The sequence below is a fragment of the Phyllobates terribilis genome, unplaced genomic scaffold (assembly GCF_046119375.1).
Source record: "Phyllobates terribilis strain yellow unplaced genomic scaffold, ASM4611937v1 Scaffold_1__5_contigs__length_1240528914, whole genome shotgun sequence".
NCBI classification, from domain to species: domain Eukaryota; kingdom Metazoa; phylum Chordata; class Amphibia; order Anura; family Dendrobatidae; genus Phyllobates; species Phyllobates terribilis.
The window spans coordinates 375,923,715-375,948,596 of record NW_027362761.1 but is presented as its reverse complement, the minus strand read 5'-3'; the positions used below and the strand labels follow the sequence as shown (position 1 = coordinate 375,948,596).

Below are 24,882 nucleotides of genomic sequence, written 5' to 3'. Positions count from 1 at the left end.
TAATGTGTAGCGCTGGGTACTGAGACCTGCACATCAGCTCTTATTTATAGGTCATCAATACTATATGCCTAGACCACCCCTCTAGTATGTTCTTTACATACTTCTCACAAGCAGCAATGGACAATACAGCTAGTGGCATACTGCAACTTCTACTTGAGGCACATATGCAATTAATAAAAAAACAAAAACCACACACCACATGTACAGCAAATAAGACCCAGAAGTTGTTTATAAACCCAATGCACTTTAATTTCATGAAAAATAATTGAACAGGATAAACATGCACTAAAACATACACTGATCCATTCTGCTGAAAAGTAGGAAACTTCTAGAGTGCAATATAAATGCTTCCAGAAGGCTGCACAATTATAATGCTGCTACAACTGGCAATAGAGATTTAACACTGGATGGATTGGTGATTATGTTCTGGGTTCTTGAACAAAACAATAAAAATTTTACCCACTATGCCACTTCAAACAATCTAGAAATCAAAACGTCTTATTTTTTAGAGTGCCTTAAGGGAGCAAGTTACACATTTTAAGACGCCAGCTGTTCATACAGCTTTGGGACATAATCATCCCACTCTGCCTGGAAGCAACTTCCTGCAACTGGACTTCCCAGGCCATATTTTTGGCGGAATGAAAGGACCTTGAACTTTCCTCTGTGATCTCCAGAGCGATTTGTCAGAACATGCTCATTACAGTTTAGCTGTTTGTTCTGTTCATAGACCAACCAGACATAACGATGAAGACCTGAAAAAGAATGAATATCACTTAAACATCAAAAAAATATATACATCAATGATCACAAAAGAACCATCACCATGAACAGTGCATTGGATGGTAAGTATTTAGCAACATTCAAAAATTTACATTGTGCACAATTAGGCAGTTTGTATTTTTGAGAATTTTATTATTGAACAATCACCGTGCTGTCTGTCAATCCAAAAGGTTAATAAACCTAAATATTTAATAAAGTCAGGTTTTGTCTCTTAGAATATCTGTATGCAAGATTATGCAACTACATGAAAAACAAATTTTCCAATCTCAATTGCTTACTGTCATTAAAGTGAGAATAACCAAACAACTCAAAATGTACAAAGACACATTTGACATAAAAAAAAAAGATAATCAGTGACCAATATAGCCCACCCCCACCCCCTTATTTTAATAAGCCATAAGCTTTTCATCCCTGGAGTTTGTCAGTTTCTTACTCTGACGTTCCACTTTTTGGGCAGCACCAACCACAACCTCCCAGCCACTGTTCAGAGAGGTAACCATTTTCCTTCAATGCAAGTCTCCCATTTAAGAAGGGCCCACAAGTTCTCAATAAGGTTTAGGTGAGGAAGGGGCCATGTTGTTATTCTTTCATCTTTAAGCCATCATCTTTACTGGTAGCCAAGCAGTGAAGACTTTAATACACACACTGGAGCACTGTCCTGCATAAAAAATAGTTTTTCTTGAAATATGCAGACTTTTTTCTGTAGTACTGCTTGAAGAAAGTGTCTAAAAACAACTTCCAAACCTACCAATCTTCAGCCCAAAAAATGTCTAACTAGCCCATTTTTTTGAGAATTTTTTTTTTTTCCCAACAAAATACAAACATAACATTTTCCAAATCCCTACAAACCCACCCAAACCCCAGACTCTAGTAAAAGTCCTGCAGAATAATGTTTCAATTGAATCCAGAACAGTATGGTGTCCTCTTCGTAGAAGATGAATTCAAAGAAATGACCATAGTTTTGTTACCCTTCTAATCACTCTTACACCTCTCAGCCTGCGAGGGGGCAGATAGATCCAAGTCTGTATATAAACTGTGAAATGGTAAATATTAATACATACACAAGTACTTACTCTAAGGATATACAGCCACCTTTTCTAAGCCTACATCTTTTTATTATTATAGCGCCATTTATTCCATGGCGCTTTACATGTGAAAAAGGGGGTATACATGGCAAACAGCAAGTACAATAATCTTGAACACAATGTGACAGCGACTGGTACAGGAGGAGCGAGGACCCTGCCGGCGAGGGCTCACAATCTACAAGATATCCTATCATCCACCTATAATTTTCAAAGCTTCTTAAGTATATCTTAGGCTGTGTGCACACGATGCGTTTTTAATGCATTTCCGCGGCGTTTCTGCAGCTGCGAAAACGCATTAAAAACGCATGGTAGAAGGGCAGCAATGTTCCCCAATGGAAATCCGCATGTACTGTGCCCATAATGCGGATTTTTCCGCAGCGTAAACGCTGAGATCAAAAATCTGCAGCATGTCCATTAATTTTGCGGAAACGCTGCTTTTTCGCCGCCATTGACTTGCATTAGACCGCATGGAATCCGCATCACTGTATATGTAGATGCGCATTCCATGCGTTCTAATGTGCGGATGGTACCCGGGTCTGAATGAGAGGACTCTCATCCAGACCCAGGTACCATTAAAAAAAAAAAAGAATACACTTACCTTCCGGCGTCCCGCGCTGCGTCCTCCTGGCTTCCCGGGCACTTCGCGGTTGAATGCAGGACCTACGCTGACGTCAGTCATGTGACGTCGGCAGGTCCTTCAGTCTTACACTGCCGGCAGCCGGGACGGAGGGAAGCAGGACACCGGGGGCCATCGGAGGGTAAGTATATATTTATTTTTTGACATTCACACACTATATAAATCCATGCCGGTTGCATGGATTTATATAGTGTGAAGTTGACAAGCACTTTCCAAGTGATGCTAAAATCGCTTGGGAAGCGCTTGTCAACCCGCATGCGGAAATGCAAGTGAAGAACGCTTCATTTCTGCATGTCCCTGGCAGGAAAACGCATGTACAATCTGCATGCGTTTTTTCCTGCCAGGGAGATGCAGAAATGCTCAGGAAAAAATCCTGAGCATTTCTGCATCGTGTGCACATACCCTTAGAAGCTAGGCGTTTAAGGCACATAGAAGTGGACGTCTCTAAATTATGAAAGATACCTAATTAAAGCAGAAAAAAATAGCCCAAATATATTTTAAGCGAAACAAGTCATTAATTTTAGAAATAAAATTCCTTTATGGTAGGGGGAGCTTCATCTTTACAATGAAGCGCAATTAGCTTCCTGGCCTGGTAGAGGAGTCTTAAAATGGATAATTGGTGAGCCTCCTCACCTGGCAAGGTGCTGACATAACCCAGTAAACATACAGATGGATTGAGGGGACATTGTATTTTAACACATCAGTAATTAGATGTAACACAGCTAACCAAACTTTCTGAAGTTTAGGGCAGCTCCACATTACATGATATGTCAGCATTAGGAAGTCTACAGCTGTAGCAGAGTGAATCTGCCTTATACCCCATATTATATAACCTGTGTTGTAACAGCCTTTGCACCTGACTCATGGATACCTTTGGAATTAATTCCAGGATATCAACCCATAGATTGTCTGAAGTTGTGCCCACATCTTGTTCCCATTTAGACTTTAAGGAACACACACCCCTAATTTTAAAGACCTGCTCCATCAGACATTTGTAATGGAGTGAGATTATTATTATTAGATGTAATGGAGTGAGATTATTGTGTTAAGCACACCTGTCAGCAGGATTGTGCTCAGTAAACTACACAGTCAGGTGAATGACATTACACTAATTACAATAACGGTTGATGAAATCCAACCTGTGGTTCTTGTGTAATCTTTACTTTCAGTTTGGAAAAGATATGCTTGTGCTCCGGGAGGCCTATGGGGGGCGCTCTATCTGGTCCTCTGCTTACATATTCATCTATATGCTCTTATGACAGATCACTGATCTATTTTACATAAAGCATCTAGTAGTGCGAGGCTAGGTAAAATAGGAGGCAAGTCAGTGACCGGGTCGTAAGAGCATACAGATAAATAAGCAAGCAGAGCGCCCCACACAGGCCGCCCCGAAGCACAAGCATATCACTATCTCCAAACTGAAAGTAAACCACAAGAACCACAGGACGGATGTCCTCAACCAAGGTATCATTTTAAACAGTGTAATGTCGCCTACCTGACGGTGTGTATATTTTATTGAGCACAATCTTGTTGACATGTGCACTTTAACAATATCTAAAGAATGCAGCTCCCTTTGAGTGAATTTTTTTTTTTTCTTTTTAGTCTCGAGACCGAAGACATGTCTCAATTGTAGACCTCCATCCTCTTTAGGTCTCTAATGTCTCAAGTCATTCTTGGTATGCCCTTCTCCACATCAGGTCAATAGATACGGTTTAATTTATAAAAGAGTCAGAGTGAGACATACCGGTGTATTCTGTAGAATATAAAGTATCTGTGCTATAAGAATCATCTTAAATTTGCTCTCCCAAGAGATAGCGGTAATTTACACCAGGCCATTATTGTATGCAGAAATTTAATCAAGAATGGGTTTGTTAGGGCATACTCAATGGGTGTGTGGTTCTCTTAATTGTCTGCTGGCAAATTGGATATACGGTGTAAGTACGACCAGTGGAATTAAACAGATGACTACTCGATGGAGTCGAAAGTCAATTTTGTTTATTGATAATGTTACACATGCTTATATAGACCATGCCTTGTTATCATGGTTCGAGGTCATAATCTAAGACATTTTCACTCACGACTACAACCCGGTATTTGAATGAGGGGACTATGTTGAGTTGGCCAGCTGCTATCAGTTTATTAGGAAGTTTCTTTCCCAGTGTCATAAGTAAAGATTGACTCCAGTAGATGGCAAGTCTGAACAGCCTTAAGTAGGTGTTGCTGTAACTGATTTTTGTGGTCTAGTGGTTTCTGAATGGTTCAGTGTGTATTGTGTTTCAGCCACCTGTGCTTAAAACATCTTCCAAAAATTTTAAGTATTAATGGAGTGATACCATTTTCTTCTTTAGTTAATAGACTCCTTAGAAATGTTTTCATATTTTCCCAAACCATAGACATGGAGGTCGACGTTTTATTAAAGACGAACTCCTCCCACAACAATATGGGAATATTATCCTGTTCAGCCAAAAAGGATTGAACCTCCACAAGCTGCATATAGAGTCCCTGAGGTCAAGAAAAGTCAACCCCACTTTAATAGGTAAATAGACTACGGGGGAGATAATAATCAGTTTTAATTACTCTTGGAGCCACAAAATTGCAGAGTGTCTGATCTATACAAGACTGTGATCCCTGTACTGCTGCGCAGCAAAAGAATACATTCTTCTGGGTGGCATATTCTCCAAGGGTCTGAAAGGTGGACCTCCTCTAACACCTTTCCAAAAGGGATAAGTTTCTCTTGTGTCACGACTAAACCATCGGAAAATCAGGCTAGAGTTTGTCTGGTATTGTTAAAATCCCCTATCACCACTAGGGGGCATCCCAGGGCCCACCTAGCACATATTAGGACTTTCTGGAGGACAACCCCTGTATAGCATGGGTGGGGAGGAAAGACAGCCACAATAAGTAGTATGGTATTAAATAGGTTCCCTAACAGGCAGATATCGTCCTTTATTTCTTTATCAATGCACTGAAATTATATTTTACAACGCATAAAGAGGTCAACCCCACATGAGTATGTAGAGAAAGTTGCATCATAACTTTGGTTTACCCAAGGTGGAGCCAGTAAGTGCTAAGATGTACTTGCAGTGATAGGAGTTTACTGAAGGCATAGTATTAAAGACATCTTTAGGGAATTCAAAGAAGGAAGTTGAGTTCATTGCAGTAACTTTCAAGCGAACCTGAGAAAACACTGAGTATGAAGTTCTAAGCAGTCGTAAACATTTGATATCTAAAAATTGTGCCTTTCTCTTCTGTACGTTAGCAGAGTAATCTGAAAACAAGGAAATCCGTATAGAAGTTTGGCGTGTCCTCTGGAGTTTCTCAGGATGGTATCCCAATCCTTGTAATGAAGTATTTTGGCTAGAACTGTGCATGGGGGGGGGTTCCAGGAGGTAATTGTCTGGTGGGTACACAGCCTGCTCTCTACTGTAAAGAGCAGGCTTAGGACAGCCTTCCCAAACACGTTTCGAAGAATTCTGTGGCCCTAGCGTCCTTGACTTTTTCAGAGACCCCAACAATATAAACATTGTTTATGTGGGGACAGCTCTCCACATCATCCTGTTTGAGGCTGAGTGTGTCTAGTAATCTAGTGTACTGTCTCATTGGGAAGCCAGGGTCCAATAATTAGTTAACCCTTTCTTCAAGGGCTGTGGTTCTTTCTGAAATACTGCAGGGGTTTAGCCTAACCACCTGTAGTGTAAGGGATGATAGTGGGCTCCAGCAGCTCCCTATCATAGGATTCATAATGTCGTTAAGGGTAGGTTCTGTATTGGCTTGCCTATGTGCAGGGGGGAGATTTAGAGGTTGCTGAACCAATAACTCCTCACCTGTCATATCTAGCAGAAGGGAAAACTGGTTCGGATCCATTTTAATCCATCTCACTGTCTCGTCCTTCAGCCCCTCTCGCCCCACTTTGGCAAACCTTTCTAATTTAGCTGTGGCCTCCTGCTGTCACTCACCGGCTCGGCTTTTACTCATCACTTTTGTTTTGGCACCATCTTGTGCCTCGCACTTCTGTCCGTTACTGATCCTCTCATACTGTGAGGCAAGCCGCTTAAGAAGCAGACCGGGATGACCGGAGATGTTCGGGTAAGTTTACTCACTTGGCTGGTTCGTCTAGCGGATAAATTAAAGGGCAAAAAAAGGATTATTTGAGGAGCTCTTCACGGAGCTTGCAAAGTTGAGCGTCCTCTCACATCACTTGCAAGCCACGCCTCCATTTTTCATATCAGCCCATAGCCATACCGCACCTCCACCTAGCTGGTATAGAGTTAAAGTGGTGGTTTGTGCCCATTATTGATCCAGCCATGGGCCCATCCATCTGGTCCACCAAGAGTCACTCATCACTTCATAAAACAGTAAAAAATAAAATCTATCTTCAGATATTTCTTCTCCTGGTCTTGACATTTCAACTTCTGTGTCTTGTTCAGTGGTGGTCAGGTCTCAGCCTTCCTCATCTTGGCCATGTCTATGCAGTTCTGAAATATGACAGCACTTGAGAATAATGGCTACCTGGTCACTTCATGTTTGATTCTTAAATCTTTGGCAGTTAGTGGTTTTTTTTCCTCAATATGTTGTTAGTGACCCTGTTTACAACAAAGCTTTTGATGGTTCTGTGATCGAGCCCCAATATCTTAGCAATTGAAGAAGTGCTACATCCTTCTGAAAAATCAAATAATAAAAAAAAATCTTAGTTAAATCTTTTTTTGGCCCATTTTGCCTGAGGAGAGGAACACAAGCAGCCTAATAAGTTTGCACACCTTGATAAAGGGTACTGCTGTATCATTAGACCTCACCCTCCATTATTACACAAATACACATCACTTGATCTGCTTCATCCAATAAGCATTCAAGTTTATATACAGGCTGTGTGCCCACGATGCGTTTAAGCGTTTCCGCAGCGACAAAAATGCTTAAAAACGCATGGTAGAAGGCCTGCCATGTTCCCCAATGATAATCTGCATGTGCTGTGCACATGCTGCGGAAATTTCCACTGCAAGGTTATCATTGCGGAAAAAAACGCAGCACTACCAATTATTTTGCGGAAGCGCTGTTTTCTCCGCCATTGACTTGCATTGGAACACTTGGATCCCGCATCACTGGATCTGTAGATGCGGAATCCAAGCGTTTCAATGTGCAGATGGTACCTGGGTTTAGAGGACAGGAGACTCTCCTCCGGACCCGGGTACCATAGAACCTGTAAAAAAAAAAAAAAAAAAAAAAAAAGAATAAAATAAAAAAATAGATATGATATTTACCTTCTGAAGGCCCCCCGACCCCCGGTCTCCTTGTCCTCCCATGCCGGCAGATTGCGGTGGACTGAAGGACCTGCGCTGATGTCATAGTCATGTGACGGCAGGTCCGTCAGCGTACCGCGAGCTGCCGGCAAGCCAGGACGGAGTGATTAAAAACTGAAGGGGCCATCCGAAGGCAAGTATAGATTTATTTTATTTTTTACCATTTTTTAAGGTCACAGTATATAAATCCATGCCGGTTGCATGGATTTATATAGTGTGACCAAGTTGACAAGCACTTTCCAAGTGATGCTAAAATGGCTTGGAAAGCGCTTGACACCCGCATGCGGAAATGCATGTGAAGAACGCTTCACAGCCGCATGTCCCTGGCAGGAAAAACGCATCTGCCAGGGAGATGCAGAAACGCTCAGGAAAAATCCAGAGCATTTCTGCATCGTGGGCACATAGCCAGATTGGAGGTGGAAAATCTGCATAAAAATTATGTAATGGTCAAAATACTCAATTGCCTAATAATTCTGTACACAGTGTGGCTCTTGCATGACTCCAGGGCAGCAATGCTTTAACATGTAACTAAGACAGATTTAAAGGAAATCCGCCATCAATGTATGTTACCCCCTATGTTCTGTCTACTCTGTGCATAGGCAAAAACTGCCAATCATTCATGAGGGGCAAAGATATCAGGAGCTTGTGAACATGAAGGACTACATTGTCAATAAGAGGACTAGCAAACCTGCAATAATCTCCTGTTGATAAAGCAGAGTTGTTTTAACTACAGCAAGTAGTCCAGTAAGTGAACATAGCTGCAATCAGGGTCTCTATCCCTACATTATGCTGCTCTGAAATGAGGTAGCAAAGACCTGATGACAGTCTCGTAGAAAGGAAGCCGAGAGCAGCATAATGTAGGAGCAGAGACCCCGCTTACAGTGGTGTGTCACTTAGAGTTGTGTTTTGCAGTTTCAAAAATAAATAAAAATCAGCATTTTTATCAGCAGTAGGTTATGTCAGGGCAACTTAGCATGTGCAGGTTAGTGCAACCCCAGCGCTGATTAGCCGCTCTGTCAATATGCAATATACACAGGACACTGTTGCGTGGAGGGGGTTATACACAGCTCAACAACTGAGCTCTGCAACAGAGAAAACTGATACCATCCTAACTGCTGTGCGGCACCCAGTATATTAGGTGATACATCGCTGGAATCTGGGTCTTTGTCCCTACCTCATGGTGCTCTAAGATTACATTGCAAAAACAGGACATTCCCTTTAAAAAGTAATATTGTGGCTGTCTAAAGAGCATGAAAATATACCACATAATGTGTATTAAAAGATAAACAAAAAAAATAAACTTAAGGGGTATGCCCATCTCCAAGATCCTATCCCAATATGTAGTAGGTGTAAATTTAATAATATTAGCAGATACCTCCAACTGGAAATGTAATAGTTTTTCTGATTCGATATGTCTCTTTCCTCATGTGCAGGCATTGCAGGACCTTAGGTATCCATGGTTACAACCACTGATATAGTGACAGTTAGTTAGCTAGCTGCTAGTGGTCATAACCATGGATACCTAAGGTCCCGCAATACCTGCACATGAAGTAAGTGACATAGCGAATCAAAAATACTATACTACATTTCTAATTGAAGGTATTTTATAATAATAATAATAATATTATTATACCTACTACATAGTGGGGATAGGATCTTGGAGATGGGAATACCCCTTTAAGTTATAAATCTTAAAGGGCTTTTCCAGGCAGAGCATGAATTTCTGCAGTTGCTCTATGTAACCACAGATACTTGTGGTCACGTCATAACCACTTGACTGCATGTCATTTGCATACAGGCAGTCACATGCTGACTAGCAACTTTTCCAGCTTTTTGCTATGTTCCTTTGAGAAAAGCTAGTTTGCATGTGACTAAACGTTGCAAGTCACATGATTGTGGTCACGTGACGACACCTCCAGCTGACAAGAGGGGAATCCTGACAGTGTACACAATCAAATTTTGGCCACCACCAGTCAGAGTGGCTGCAGAATTTTATACCAAGCTTGGAAAATCCCTTTACTATGCTTCTGTTTCCAAAAGTGTCCTGCCATGAAGAAATCAGAAGGGGTCCTAGAATCTGCAGCACCATTTGTGACCCTGTACTTGACACAGGAGAGTCTCTGCATGGCAGTAGAGCTGGAAGTGAAGTGGGCAGGCTAACTGAATAATTTTAATAGCAAAGCCAGCCCCCTTTTTTTTCTAGCACTGCTGAGACAGAAAAGGGCTGGAGTGTTAAACTATTGAAATGAGCCATCCAGCCAGCTCCGTTCTCACACAGCACTATTGATGTGCACACAGGGAGCCCAGCCCCGTGCTCAACACAGAAAAGGAAGTGGAACTGTCTTGGAATGGAGAGAAGGGTCAAAGGGCTGGACCCCACCAGATCCTCCATGCCTAGCTTAACCAACAGTTCTCTCCCCATTTGTGTAATTAAGCCAGTAGGAAGCTGCTCCTTGACTCACCACATACCAGCTCATTTTAAAATGATTGCCCCAATTCATCAAGTTGTTAAGGGTCACCTGGATGAGCGGGCGTGTTGGAGTCATGCGCTCCCGATTCATTGAAGTGCACACCTCAATGAATGAGGAGTGCCTGACAAGTGGCATATACCTTGCGACAAATCTTACTTCAATCATTGACAGGAGAAAATAGGGCCCATATTAAATTAATGCACAGGTGCACAAATATACTACGTGGCCAATATACTAACATACATACACATTGTGACTAATGAATACATGCATTCCAATATTGCAGTAAATGTTTAAAACGTAAGATACCTAGTCAGCATTATTTGATCAAAAAGAGCAAAAGCCATCCAACCACGTCAAGGTGACCTTTTAATATGGATGGTCCCCAATCACTGTATGTCCTACTTCTCCATGTGCCAAAACAGCTTTATGTGAATGGGAAGTAAAATGGAAACCAGGTGTAGCTCCCCATTAAAACCTTGTATGAGAAAGATGGGTGAATAAGGGTGCCAAGTCCTGGAGGGGGAAGGGGGCAAACCCCAGATATGTACCACACACAAAAAAACAGAAGAAAATGGGGCCTGCACACCTTTAGTATTAAATTAATGCACATAATCCACTGGTGTACAAATACGCTATGCCAATATACATACAGGATGCATCTGCGTTTCACATTTACAGCAATATTGGAGTTGATGTATTCATTTGTCAGTGTGCCGATGCATTGCGTATGTATAGGAGAAAGAATTCTGGAGCAAGGTACGCAATAGCTCTTCATGACTTAGACAAACTGTGGTGTCATGATAATCGTGCCACTAAAAGCCACACAGCATTTTTTGCGCAATGGCACGTTGTGCAAATATTTTGCCGCTTTTCAGAGCAATGCACTCCAAAATTGTGGCACAATTGCTTTAATGAAACGGGGCTTATGATTTTTATAAAATGTCTTCGTCTCCAAGTAAGACAGATATGCCTCCTATGCAGGAGCCTGCCCTTGTCCACTGCTGCATGTGGTTTGGGCAGTATAAAAATTCTGACAGGTTCTAGCTGCAGGAAATGGAAAGCAAACAAAGTTTTTTTTTTTTTTTTTTTTTAACTTTGCTGGAGTGACTGTACGTTAACGGTGCAGCCAATGACTGACCGCAGCAGTGACATTAACATATACAGCAACACATCACTCCAAGACAAGCACCAGCAGGGTCACCTGGGTTGCAGTGGGCAGGGATTTTTGAGGCCAGGCTTTTTTGTTTAGTACATTTCCTGCAGCAAATGACATTATACTCTAAAGCCCATGTCTCACATAGCGAGATCGCTGCTGAGTCATGGTTTTGGTGACGCAACAGCGACCTCACCAGCGATGTCGCTATGTGTGACACTTTGCAGCGATCAGGCCCCTGCTGTGAGGTCGCTGATCGCTGCAAACTGTCCTAGAACATTTTTTGGTCTTTGCCCTCCCGCTGGTCAGCACACATAGCTGTGTGGGACCAGCGATCAGGCTGGTAACCATGATAAACAGCGGGTTAGTAGGGGCACACGCACACTTAGTAACCCGCTGTTTATCATGGTTACCACTCTGCTACGGTGAGCGGTAACCTCCCGCTCACCGTAGCAGAGTGGTAACAATGATAAACAGCGGGTTACTAGGTGCGCGCGCGCCCCTACTAACCCGCTGTTTATCATGGTTACCAGCCTGCTCCTGCTTCAGCAAGCTGGTAAGCAGGAGCAGGACATCGTGGAAAGATTCTTTCCACGATGTCGCTGCTCCCCTGATCGCTGGTGAGCCTGCCTGTTTGACAGCTCACCAGCGACCACATAGCGACGCAGCAACGATCCCTGACAGGTCGTATCGATGTCTGGATCGCTGTAGCGTCGCTAAGTGTGACGGGGTCTTTAGACAAACACAATATGTGGTGTTTAGGTTTTACTTTTCACAATCACATTATCTAGATTAAGCAAGTAAAGCAAGAGAAAACTCGCCACTGCTGTCCTAAAAGTGGTAGCCATAAACAGCGGACTTTACATGCACATGGTATTACCAGCTTCATCCCGATAAAACACACATCTGTCGCAGTACAGTGATGGCCGCTTTTGTCTTCCTCTGCACCAAGTAGAACTTGGCTACAATGAACTTCAGGAAACCTTTCGGGCAATATGGGTACACTCACCAGTTCCTTTCGGTGGTCCTGCACCAACGTAGTCAGACAGGACACAGCCACTGTTGATGTCATTTCCTTTCATATTTACAAGAAGGAAGTGATGCCATTCCCTAAAAACACAGAATTGTACAGACCATCACTTCATCTGTATAATGCAACGGGCCACAGCACCAGGTGGAGTGTCCTGGCCATAGGACAAGACTGGAATCTGGTTTTAAACATTTTCTACAATAAAAGGAACTTTGGACTATTCATGAAGCTGGAACCTTCCTTTTTCATAGCACCATGTGCAGAAAAAAAAAAAAAAAAGTTGTGGGTGCACGATGTGCCTGTGACGTGAGACATTGTGAATTATGAGCACCGGCCCCTGGAGTGAACGCCCCGGACGACATTCCACATGGCACTCACTGTGCATCCTATGATTTTTACATGGAACGTTATCAGAAGCTGGTACCTGGAGGTGGGCATATCTGGGGAACGGGATTGGGATTTCAAATTACAGAAAAGTGGAAACATGTTTGGTTTTAACAGATGGGAACGTTAACGGTTTTGCATCAGGTGAAACTTTATGGATTAGGTGACTACCATGTAGTAGGAGGCTTCCTCCACAGAGTGACCACTGCCCTGTAAGCGCATTTACCTAACCTGAATTTTGGAGTTTTCCGGCTCGGAGCATCAGGGTCTGTAAGCACAAGAGTATACAGCTTGTTGCCATCCATTCCCTCCCAGGAAATGCTGGTTGGACGGTTCTGGACCTATTTCACAAGTTAAAAAAAAAAAAACGTTAGTACACTGGCTCGCTGGCATATAGACAGTGGAGACTGCTACTGTACACAAATAATGAAAGGTTAGAAGTCCCGGAGACCTCGAGAACTGGTTGCTTCATAGGTCTATTTAACCCGCATTGTATAATACAATAACATGAATACTGGTAGAAGGGAGGATGCGAAGGACTGCTGTATTCTTACATGGTTTTTTTTCTTTTGCTGTAATTTATAAAGAAAAAAATAAACTGCATGCGTGAAAACACTCCTAAATGCGTAAAACTGCTCTTGCACCAGATTTTATAATACAAGCTTCTGAGAATACCAAATACATCTACTGACATGAGGAGACTGGGTGTACTTACTGAGGTTATGGGAAAAGCGTTTTTGCCTGTGGGACAGCCATTCTAAAAGGGGTTTTCTATTCTCTGCCCCCCCCCCCTCTAGCCCCCCAAGAGTGCAGTTCACCTGCGAGTTTAACTCAGCGCCGTAGCTGCATCACTGGTCTAACTGTGTGCTGTCTCGTGCTGCAAATAGATGCAGCTTTGCCTCTGCAGCATTGGTGGAGCTCAAGGCCACAGAAGGGGACGGGTCCAGTGATCTGGCCAGTGTCAGCGCTCCACCTACCAAGCTGAACAGCCGAGCACTCTCCTTATCTAAGAAACCGACCACCTCTGATAGACTGCAGGGTGGCCGGTAACCTAGGCAATGAGCAGTGTACTGTAAATGCAAAAAAACACACATCCATTATAACAGATGATTAATAAAAGGTAAACTGTTACGTTACTTTGGTCTTTACAAGCACTTCGCAATTTAAGGCTCTGTGCCCATGATGCGTTTTTTAGGGTTTCCGCAGCGGCAAAAACGCTGCAGAAACGCTAAAAAAAACGCATGGTAGAAGGCCAGCCATGTTCCCCAATGATAATCCGCATGTGCTGTGCACATGCTGCGGAAATTTCCGCTGCGGATTATCATTGCGGAAAAAACCGCAGCACTACCAATTATTTTGCGGAAGCGCTGCGTTTTCGCCGCCATTGACTTGCATTAGACCGCATGGATTATGCTTCACTAGATAAGCACATGCGGAACCCATGCGTTCTAATGTGCGGATGGTACCCAGGTCTAGAGGAGAGGAGAGTCTCCTCCGTACCCGGGTACCATAGAAAACTGTAAAAAAAAAAAAAAAAAAAAAAGAATAAAATAAAAAATAAAGAATACATTTACCTTCTGACGGCCCCCGGTCTCCCTGTCTTTGCTTGCCGGCATCTCGAGATGGACTGAAGGACCTGCGCTGACGTCATAGTCATGTGACGGGTCACGCGATGCTGACGTCGGCAGGTCCTTCAGTGTACCGCTGCCGGCAGCCAGGACAGAGCGCGAAGCAAGACAGCGAGGGGCACCTGAAGGTAAGTATATTTATTTTTTTACATTCTCTCGGGTCACACTATATAAATCCATGCCTTTTGCATGGATTTATATAGTGTGATCAAGTTGACAAGCACTTTCCAAGTGATGCTAAAATAGCTTGGAAAGAGCTTGTCAACCCGCATGCGGAAATGCAAGTGAAGACCGCTTCACAGCCGCATGTCCCTGGCAGGAAAAACGCATGTACAATCCGCATGCGTTTTTTTCTGCCTGGGAGATGCAGAAACGCTCAGGAAAAAATCCGGAGCATTTCTGCATCGTGGGCACATAGCCTTAACAGTTTAACAAACAAAAGCAACATTTGTGCACTGCATGTCCGTGCGCCTCATACACCCATCTTAGGCACCCTGCGTTAGAGGGCGCCAGCTATATATTGTACTCCTCTTTATTATATAGCGACTTGCATGTGATGAGAAGGCGTCACGTAGCCCTAACCCGACGCTGTCCTTAAGGCTGTGTGCCCACGATGCGTTTTTCAAACGTTTATGCTGCGGAATTTCCGCAGCGGAAACGCTTGTTAAACCTTCCCCCATGGTCTCCAATGCAATTCCGCACTTTCAATGCCCATGCTGCGGATGCCGCAGCATGTCCATTAATTTTGCGGAAGCGCTGCGTTTTCGCCGCCATTGACTTGCATTAGAACGCGCCAATTAAGCAAGACTGCATCTGTACATGCGTAATTGCCGCATTCTAATGTGCAGATGGTACCCGGGTGTGGAGGACAGGAGACTCTCCTCCACACCCAGGTACCATTAAAAACTGTAAAAAAAAAAAAAAAAAAAAAAAAGAATAAAATAAAAAATAAAGATTATATTCACCTTCTGACGGCCCCCGGACTCCTTCCCTGTGCTTGCCGACAGATCGCGCAGGACCTGCGCTGACCTCACAGTCATGTGACGGCAGGTCTTTCAGTACAGCATACTGCGATCTGCCGGCAGCCAGCACAGGAGCGCAGCAAGTCTCGGGGGCCATCATAAGGCAAGTATAGGTTTATTTTTTACCATTCTTTCGGTCACACTATATAAATCCATGCCGTTTGCATGGATTTATATAGTGTGACCAAGTTGACAAGCATTTTCTAAGTGATGCTAAAAATCACTTGGAAAGCGCTTGACACCCGCATGTGGAAATGCCAATGAAGAACGCTTCATTTCCGCATGTCCCTGGCATGAAAAACGCGTGTACAATCCACATGCGTTTTTTTCTGCCAGGGAAATGCATAAACGCTCAGGAAAAAATCCTGACCATTTTTGCATCGTGGGCACATAGCCTAAAGAACGCTACAGGCGCAGTCCCTGCAGATTTACTACAACTTACACCGAGCAAATTTGACACGATGGAACGTAACTGAATATGTGGGCACTACGATACATATGGAGCAGGGCCCGTATACAGACGTCTACAAAGCTGGGCGGACATCCTGGGAAAACAGAAGTTAGATCTTATCTCATATGAAGGTTTATCTATTTCTATGCAAGTTAATGGTTACACATCTGCCAAAGATAAAGCCAAGGACGTGTGAACCAAGGCCAAAAACGATGCAGAGGACACCAAAGTACACCTGGCAGTGTATACTGGTGATCTGCACATCATACTGGGGGGAGACGGCACAGTATACAGAACCTTCCCAGAACAACAGCAGGTCCTGGATACACGTACAGGTGACATATATGCATGGGAGTATACACTGTGCAGCTGGCAGTATACAGATATGTACAGAATCTTATATCAAGTGCAGGTCACGGATACATGTACAGGCAATATACACATTGCACTATATACTATGTAGCTGGCAGTATACACACTCACTACATACTCATAGTAGGCACGTGTCAATTCAAAGGCGGGCAACTAGATTATTACACGGGATGGAGGCCTCTCATATGATGAGATGTTGGAAAAATTGAGTCTGTTTAGCTTAGAAAAACGAGGCCTTAGAGAGGATCTAATTTACATGTATAAATATATGTGTGGTCAGTACAAAGGACTAGCACATGACATTCCTTCCAAAGTCCATACCAAGGACCAGGGGACACTCATTACGGGTGGAAGAAAGGCGATTTCGGCAGCTAAACAGGAAAGGGTTCTTTACAGTCAGACTGTGGAATGTCGACCACAAGAGTTAGTAATGGCTGACACTTAGGCTATGTGCCCACGATGCAGAAATGCTCCAGATTTTTTCCTGAGCGTTTCTGCATCTCCCTAGCAGAAAAAAAAGCATGCGGATTGTACATGCGTTTTCCTGCCAGGGACATGCGGATGTGAAGCGTTATTCACTGGCATTTCCGCATGCGGGTTGACAAGCGCTTTCCAAGCGATTTTAATATCACTTGGAAAGTGCTTGTCAACTTAGTCATACTACATAAATCCATGCAAATGGCATGGATTTATATAGTGTGACCGAAAGAATGGTAAAAAAATAAATATATACTTACCCTCTGATGGCCCCCGGTGTCTTGCGAGGAGGAGCAGTACTTCCGCAAAATAATTGGTAGTGCTGCGTTTTTTTCCGCATTGATAATCCGCAGTGGAAATTTCCGCAGCATGTGGACAGCACAAGCGGATTATCATTGGGGAACATGGCAGACCTTCTACCAAGCGTTTAAGCGTTTCTGCAGCGTTTTTGAGGCTGCGGAAACGCTTAAAAAACACATCGTGGGCACACAGCCTAAGAGCTTTCAAAAAAGGGCTGGACGATTTCCTCGATACACAACATTGTGGGTTACAGTTAAATTAGACAAAATGTTACACCTCTAGTAGTACATTTAGTATGATAATAGTAATTACATAACTAGTATTATAATTAGGTTTGATACAGCGTTCTTGACCCCCAGCAAAAGCGATCAGTCCTAGAAGGAATTTTTCCCGTGACACAAATTGGCTGAAGGGTTTTTGCCTTCTTCTGGGTCAACAGATTTAGGCATAGGGAAAAAATTATAAACTGGTCCTAATTGTAGTAGTGCAGCAATAATAAAAATGGTAATAATACATTGTGAGACCTAGTCCCAGTTAGTGTAGGGAATACAATTGGAGAAGGTTGAACTTGATGGACCTAGGTCTTTATTCAACCTACGTTACTACTATGTATGTTACTATAGTATCCTCCCTGTACAGATGGTACATGCACATTGTGGTATATACTATGTAGCTGGCAGTATACAGTGTGTGTGTAATAGATACATATACACACACTGTGCAGATTGTAGTATATGTAGTTGGCAGTATACACATTATGTGTGAGTAATTATGTATACCGTGCTTGTAGCTGGCTGTGTACACCACACACTCCCAGTATCCGCCCTGCAGACAGTATAAGCAGCAGCCATGTGACTTGCAGGCAGTCCGCCAGCAGGGCGGAGTGAGGACAGCACTGATCATATATACCCTCTGCTGCTATATATATTGCCCACCCCAGTACTGGAAGGCGTGACCCCAGGCAGCGTGCCATCACAGTGGGAGTGGCGCCCACGGTCACTACCTGGGTAGGCGTCAGCACTTGGCCCAGCTCCTCTATCACCACAGGACCGTAGCTCACACAGAGCGGGTGCGCGGGCTTTTCGTCTACCTCGTCCAGGGCCACAGCCCCGCACCACTCAGACACGTCCACAGGCATCGTGCTGTCACACAAGTCTGCGCCACTTCAACTCGTACCAACTGTACGGCTCTGATAGCTCCGCCCCGACGTCAGGTTCAGCCAATAGAAGAAGGGGCGGAGATTAGCGCTTCTATCCTATTGGCGGAGGGGAATCACCCGTGTGAATGGACCAATCAGCGCACAGGCTGCATAGACAGAGTGACAGCTGCAGCGCGGTGTATGGTCACTAGCGCTAGACGCTGCAGAAGACGCTCCAGTGCCTGCACTAACACTGGGCTGCGGGGCAGAGATGAGACAGCTGCATGGATCCTCCCTCTCCTGCTTCTCGTCCTCAGATAGTCCTGCGTGGAGAAGTGGCATGCCGCGGACATGTGCGGTAGTCAGTGTCCCATAGAATCCCATGTAATGGCCGCTCTGTATGAGATATAAGTACAGAGAGGGATCGGCAGTGTAATGCAGTGCAGGACGTGTGTAGGTTGCTCCTCCCCGTCTCCCATATAACTGCTATCCCCATCAGTTCTCATCGGCTGTGCGTAGTTACAGCATCATCCATGTTCTCTGATGGTGGCATCACAATGCGTGTCCCCCTGGCCTCAGGTGTTACCGGGCCCAGCACGCTGCTTCCAGGTAGCGCTGGTCTGGGATATGGCCGACCACAGAGCGCTGTAGCGTTACCACTTATTCCGTATAAATCTGTGGGACAAGCCCAATAGAGGTTGTGTGTGAGCCGGAGACTCCTCCAGGGCTGAGCCGCAGCTTCTCACCACCCCGCTAAGGCTACATTCACACAGCCATGCCTGCTTTGTCCTTCCGTGGGAAAAGGACCATTTTTCCTCCGTGCGTCTCCGGTTTTTTGTCTCCGTTTTGCATCATTGTTTTTTTTTCATCCATTTTTAAAAACTAAAGCAGATAGACTGTCCGTACCTTTCTTTAACCATTACATAGTTTTAGTTTTTTTAAGGTTGAAGGAAGACTAAGTCCATCTAGTTCAACCCATAGCCTAACATGTTGATCCAGAGGGAGGCAAAAAAAAACCATGTGGCAAACACTAAGCTCCACATTGGGGGAAAAAATTCCTTCCCGACTCCATACGACAATCAGACTAGTTCCCTGGATCAACGCCCTATCAAGGAATCTAGTGCCCATAACGTGTAATATTATACTTTTCAAGAAAGGCATCCAAGTCCTTCTTAACTTTTAACAGTGAATCACTCATTACATCATCATGCGGCAGAGAGTTCCATAGTCTCACTGCTCTTACTGTAAAGAATCCCCGTCTCTGATTATGATTAAACCTTCTTTCCTCCAGACGTAGAAGATGCCCCCTTGTCCCCGTCTCTGGCCTCAGAGTAAAAAGATCAGTAGAAAGGTCTTTGTACTGTCCCCTCATATACTTGTACATAGTAATAAGATCACCCCTAAGCACAGTAAATAACCCCAAGTGTAATAACCTGTCTTGGTATTGCTGACCCCCCAGTCCTCTAATAACCTTGGTCGCTCTTCTCTGCACCCGCTCTAGTTCAGCTATGTCTTTCTTATACACTGGAGACCAGTTCTGTACACAGTATTCTAAGTGTGGTCGCACTAGTGACTTATAGAGGTAAAATTATGTTCTCCTCATGAGCATCTATGCCTCTTTTAATGCATCCCATTATTTTATTTGCCTTTGCAGCAGCTGCCTGACACTGACCACTAAACGTGAGCTTGTCTTCCACCAATACACCCAGGTCTTTTTCAGTTACAGTTTTGCCCAGTGTTTTACAATTAAGCATATAATTATACATTTTATTTCCTCTGCCCAAGTGCATTACCTTACATTTATCCCCATTAAAGCTCTTTTGCCATTTATCAGCCCAAGCTTCTAGTTTACATAGATCCTCCTGTAATATAATATTGTCCTCCTCTGTATTGATTACCCTGCAGAGATTAGTGTCATCTGCAAATATTGAAATATTACTCTGTATGCCCCCTACAAGGTCATTAATAAATATGTTAAAAAGAAGGGGGCCCAATACTGACCCCTGTGGTACCCCACTGTTAACTGAGACCCAGTCTGAGTGTTTTCCATTAATAACCACCCTTTGTTTCCTATCACTGAGCCAATTCTTAACCCACATACATATATTTTCCCCTATCCCCATTGTTCTCAATTTATGTATCAACCTTTTGTGTGGAACCGTATCAAAAGCTTTTGAAAAGTCCATATACACAACATCCACTGCATTTCCTTGGTCCAGTCCAGAACTTGCCTCCTCATAAAAACTGATCAGATTAGTTTGACAGGAACGGTCCCACGTAAACCCATGTTGATATTGGGTCATGAGGTTATTCTTCTTCAGATACTCTATTATAGCATCTCTTAGGAAACCCTCCAGGATTTTACCCACAGTAGAGGTTAAGCTTGCCGGCCTATAATTTCCAAGTTCAGTTTTTGTCCCCTTTTTGAATATTGGCACCATATTTGCTATACGCCAGTCCTGTAGTACAGACCCTGTTATTATGGAATCTTTAAAGATCAAAAATAATGGTCTATCTATGACGTTACTTAATTCCTGCAGTACTCGTGGGTGTAGCCATAGTGGTTTCCTCCTATTTCTAGCATGTTTATTCCCAAAGGGTATATATTGTGCACAGGTCCTATTCAGGATGCTAATAAATGTCTCCCATTTGCTTTGTGTAGCTTTATGTCTCAGGATATCGTCCCAGATTATTGCACTAAGATCATCTCTCAACCGTTGGAAATTTGCCTTCCTGAAGTTTAGTGTCCTTGTAACCCCTCTACTACACATCTTATTAAAGGTTACATTGACTGTTTTACTGCATTAATACAATCTGTGTTTTACCAGTAGGAGATGATCACTACAGGACAACTGGCCTTGTGCATCCTAGTCCAACCCCGCCCCAGCACTGATTGGCAGCACTCTGTTACTATACAATGTACACAGAAAGCTGTGGTGTGTGCGGGTTATACACAGCTCAACAACTGAGCTCTGCTCAATCTGCAGCAGAGAACACTGTGACTCTATCATAACTGCTGCACCCAGTAAACTAAACATGAAAAAACATGCCATATACACAGGAATAACCAAAAAATGACAATACTTTATTGATACACAACAGCCAAAGAATGTTAAAAACACTTAAAAAGTAAAATTGACATATATTTACACCAGCGCACAATAGAGCTGCGCCATGTCAGCAACAGACATACCAGTACCTATCTCATATTGCAGATACCAAAAAGTCCTATACCGTAAAGTGGTCAAAGGGAAACGGCAGGGGTGAAGATGCCCAACACATGTCACCACACAATTTGGCTTCTTCAGGGGCCCTACAGTATGAGATGGGTACCTTTATGTCTGTTGCTGACATTATCATACAGTCCTGCTCATCGTTATTGGCACCCATGAAGTTTAAGTACATAATGTGGAATATCTCCTGCAAAAAATGAATCAAGTGAAACAGTTTTTTTTGTATAGAGACTCGTGTTAAATACAAAAGATCAAATGATAAACAATTTAAAACCAAAAACAATGGGAGGGAAAAATAGAAAAACCTAAAGCTTGCTGTGTCACTGGTATTGGCACCCTTTACATTAATTTAGTATGGAAGCACATTTTGACTAGCCTGTGATAAATCACAAAAGAGATTCACCTGTGACTAATTGTCGGTGCCCATGTGACATGCATTAGCCAATGAATGATGACTTCAGTACTTTAAAAAGCCACATGGTAGGCCCTGTTCCTTTGTCACAATGGTGAAGACAAAGGAGTTGTCTGAGGACATCAGAACTGCTATTATTAGCAAATACAAGACTTCCAAAGGGTATAAGGCCATGTGTTATTAAATGGTTGATGCTACTTAATATACATAGTAATTACGTTGATACATATTGGGTGGAATTGTACAATATATCTTGATTGCAACTTAGGGCGGTCCTCATGTGAGCCAGTTTCTTTGTAGCGCTTGATGGTTTTTGCAACTGCACTTGGGGACACATTCAAAGTTTGCCCGATTTTTCTTAAAGTAATGATGGCCACTCGTTTTTCTTTACTTAGCTGCTTTTTTCTTGCCAAAATACAAATTCTAACAGTCTATTCAGTAGGATTATCAGCTGTGTATCCACCTGACTTCTGCACAACACAACTCATGGTCCCAACCCCATTTATAAGGCAAGAAATCCCACTTATTAAACCTGACAGGGCACACCTGTGAAGTGAAAACCATTTCCGGTGACTACCTCTTGAAGCTCATCAAGAGAATGCCAAGAGTGTGCAAAGCAGTCATCAAAGCAAAAGGTGGCTACTTTGAAGAACCTAGAATATAAGACATATTTTCAGTTGTTTCACATTTTTTTGTTAAGTATATAATTCCACATGTGTTAATTCATAGTTTTGATGCCTTCAGTGTGAATGTACAATTTTCAAAGTCATGAAAATACAAAAAAATATTTAAATGAGGTGTGTCCAAACTTTTGGTCTGTACTGTATATACTGGTAAAATTGTTGTAGATCGGCTATTTTGTACAACATATTGTATTGGATTGAATTGCATTATATACAGTTATATGAAAAAGTTTGGGCACCCCTATTAATCTTAAGCTTAATGTTTTATAAAAATTCGTGTTTTTGCAACAGCTATTTCAGTTTGATATATGTAATAACTGTTGGACACAGTAATGTTTCTACCTTGAAATGAGGTTTATTGTACTAACAGAAAATGTGCAATCTGCATTCAAACAAAATTTGACAGGTGCATAAGTATGGGCACCCTTATCATTTTCTTGTTTTAAATACTCCTACCTACTTTTTACTGACTTACTAAAGCACTTTTTTTTGTTTTTGTAACCTCATTGAGCTTTGAACTTCATAGCCAGGTGTATGCAATCATGAGAAAAGCTACTTAAAGTGGCCACTTGCAAGTTGTTCTCCTGTTTGAATCTCCTCTGAAGAGTGGCATCATGGGCTCCTCAAAACAACTGTCAAATGATCTGAAAACAAAGATTATTCAACATAGTTGTTCAGGGGAAGGATACAAAAAGCTGTCTCAGAGATTTAACCTGTCAGTTTCCACTGTGAGGAACATAGTAAGGAAGTGGAAGAACACAGGGACAGTTCTTGTTAAGGCCAGAAGTGGCAGGCCAAGAAAAACATCAGAAAGGCAGAGAAGAAGAATGGTGAGATCAGTCAAGGACAATCCTCAGACCACCTCCAGAGAGCTGCAGTATCAACTTGCTGCAGATGGTGTTACTGTGCATCGGTCAACTATACAACGCACTTTGCACAAGGAGAAGCTGTATGGGAGAGTGATGCGAAAGAAGCCGTTTCTGCAAGCACGCCACAAATAGAGTCGGCTGAGGTATGCAAAAGCACATTTGGAGAAGCCAATTTATTTTTGGAAGAAGGTCCTGTGGACTGATGAAACCAAGATTGAGTTGTTTGGTCATACAAAAAGGCATTATGCATGGCGGGAAAAAAAAAACACAGCATTCCAAGAAAAACACTTGCTACCCACAGTAAAATTTGGTGGAGGTTCCATCATGCTTTGGGGCTGTGTGGCCAATGCCGGCACCGGGAATCTTGTTAAAGTTGAGGGACGCATGGATTCCACTCAGTATCAGCAGATTCTTGACAATAATGTTCAAGAATCAGTGATAAAGTTGAAGTTACGCAGGGGATGGATCTTTCAGCAAGACATTGATCCAAAACACCGCTCCAAATCTACTCAGGCATTCATGCAGAGGAACAATTACAATGTTCTGGAATGGCCATCCCGGTCCCCAGACCTGAATATCATTGAACATCTGTGGGATCATTTGAAGAGGGCTGTCCATGCTCGGCGACCATCAAACTTAACTGAACTGGAATTGTTTTGTAAAGAGGAATGGTCAAAAATACCTTCATCCAGGATCCAGGAAATCATTAAAAGCTACAGGAAGCGACTAGAGGCTGTTATTTTTGCAAAAGGAGGATCTACTAAATATTAATGTCACTTTTCTGGTGAGGTGCCCATACTTATGCACCTGTCAAATTTTGTTTGAATGCAGATTGCACATTTTCTGTTAGTACAATAAACCTCATTTCAAGGCAGAAACATTACTGTGTCCAACAGTTATTACATATATCAAACTGAAATAGCTGTTGCAAAAACACCAATTTTTATAAAACATTAAGCTTAAGATTAATAGGGGTGCCCAAACTTTTTCATATAACTGTATCTTGATTGTAACCTAGTTAAACACATTAACTCATGCCGCGCATTTTATATGCTGATAATATCGATGTATATTGAGCTAATTTGTACAACATACTACCTCATGTCAATTAGATCACGGTGGACTACACCCATGTGATTTTTATGGGATTTTTTTAGGGGCTGTTTTTTATCTTTTTCTTGCTTGCTGTGTTTAAATAATTGTAATAAAGTAATATTATGAAATAACAGATGACTATCTTTTACTAATTGACTATTATAATGTGAGGAGGAAGTGTGTACAAGGAACAAACCATTGCTGAAGAAAAGACATAAAAAGGAACGACTGATCTTTGCCAAAGAGTATCTTGTCAAACCACAATCCTTCTGAGAAAATGTTCTGTGGATAGATTAAACAAAAATAAAGCTTTTTGGCAATGCAAAGCAACAGTTTGTTTACAGATGGCGCAATGAAGCTTATAA

General features: G+C 42.7%; 1 protein-coding gene across 2 annotated transcripts; it reads right to left on the bottom strand.

The window, feature by feature from the left end:
• Positions 1-224: 224 nt before the first annotated feature.
• Positions 225-18,323, bottom strand: LOC141263621 (phosphatidylethanolamine-binding protein 1-like). Of its 2 annotated transcripts, none has more exons than XM_073676388.1 (4): positions 18,178-18,323; positions 13,069-13,178; positions 12,433-12,533; positions 225-752 (listed from the first exon to the last, which is right to left on the bottom strand). In XM_073676388.1, exons 1-4 carry the CDS (start codon positions 18,223-18,225, stop codon positions 538-540), a joined length of 474 nt encoding a protein of 157 aa, XP_073532489.1. In that variant the 5' UTR covers positions 18,226-18,323; the 3' UTR covers positions 225-537. The 2 variants fall into 2 exon arrangements, with proteins under 2 accessions (XP_073532489.1, XP_073532488.1); XM_073676387.1 differs by having other exon boundaries at positions 18,091-18,310.
• Positions 18,324-24,882: the final 6,559 nt, after the last annotated feature.

Excerpts from the sequence above, each read along its gene's own strand:
- LOC141263621 (XM_073676387.1), bottom strand. The coding sequence starts at position 18,225 with ATGCCTGTGGACGTGTCTGAGTGGTGCGGGGCTGTGGCCCTGGACGAG. Across the intron at positions 12,534-13,068 it reads CGGAAAACTCCAAAATTCAG|GGAATGGCATCACTTCCTTC; the intron begins GTTAGGTAAATG and ends CTGTGTTTTTAG. Across the intron at positions 753-12,432 it reads AGGACCACCGAAAGGAACTG|GTCTTCATCGTTATGTCTGG; the intron begins GTGAGTGTACCC and ends ATTCTTTTTCAG.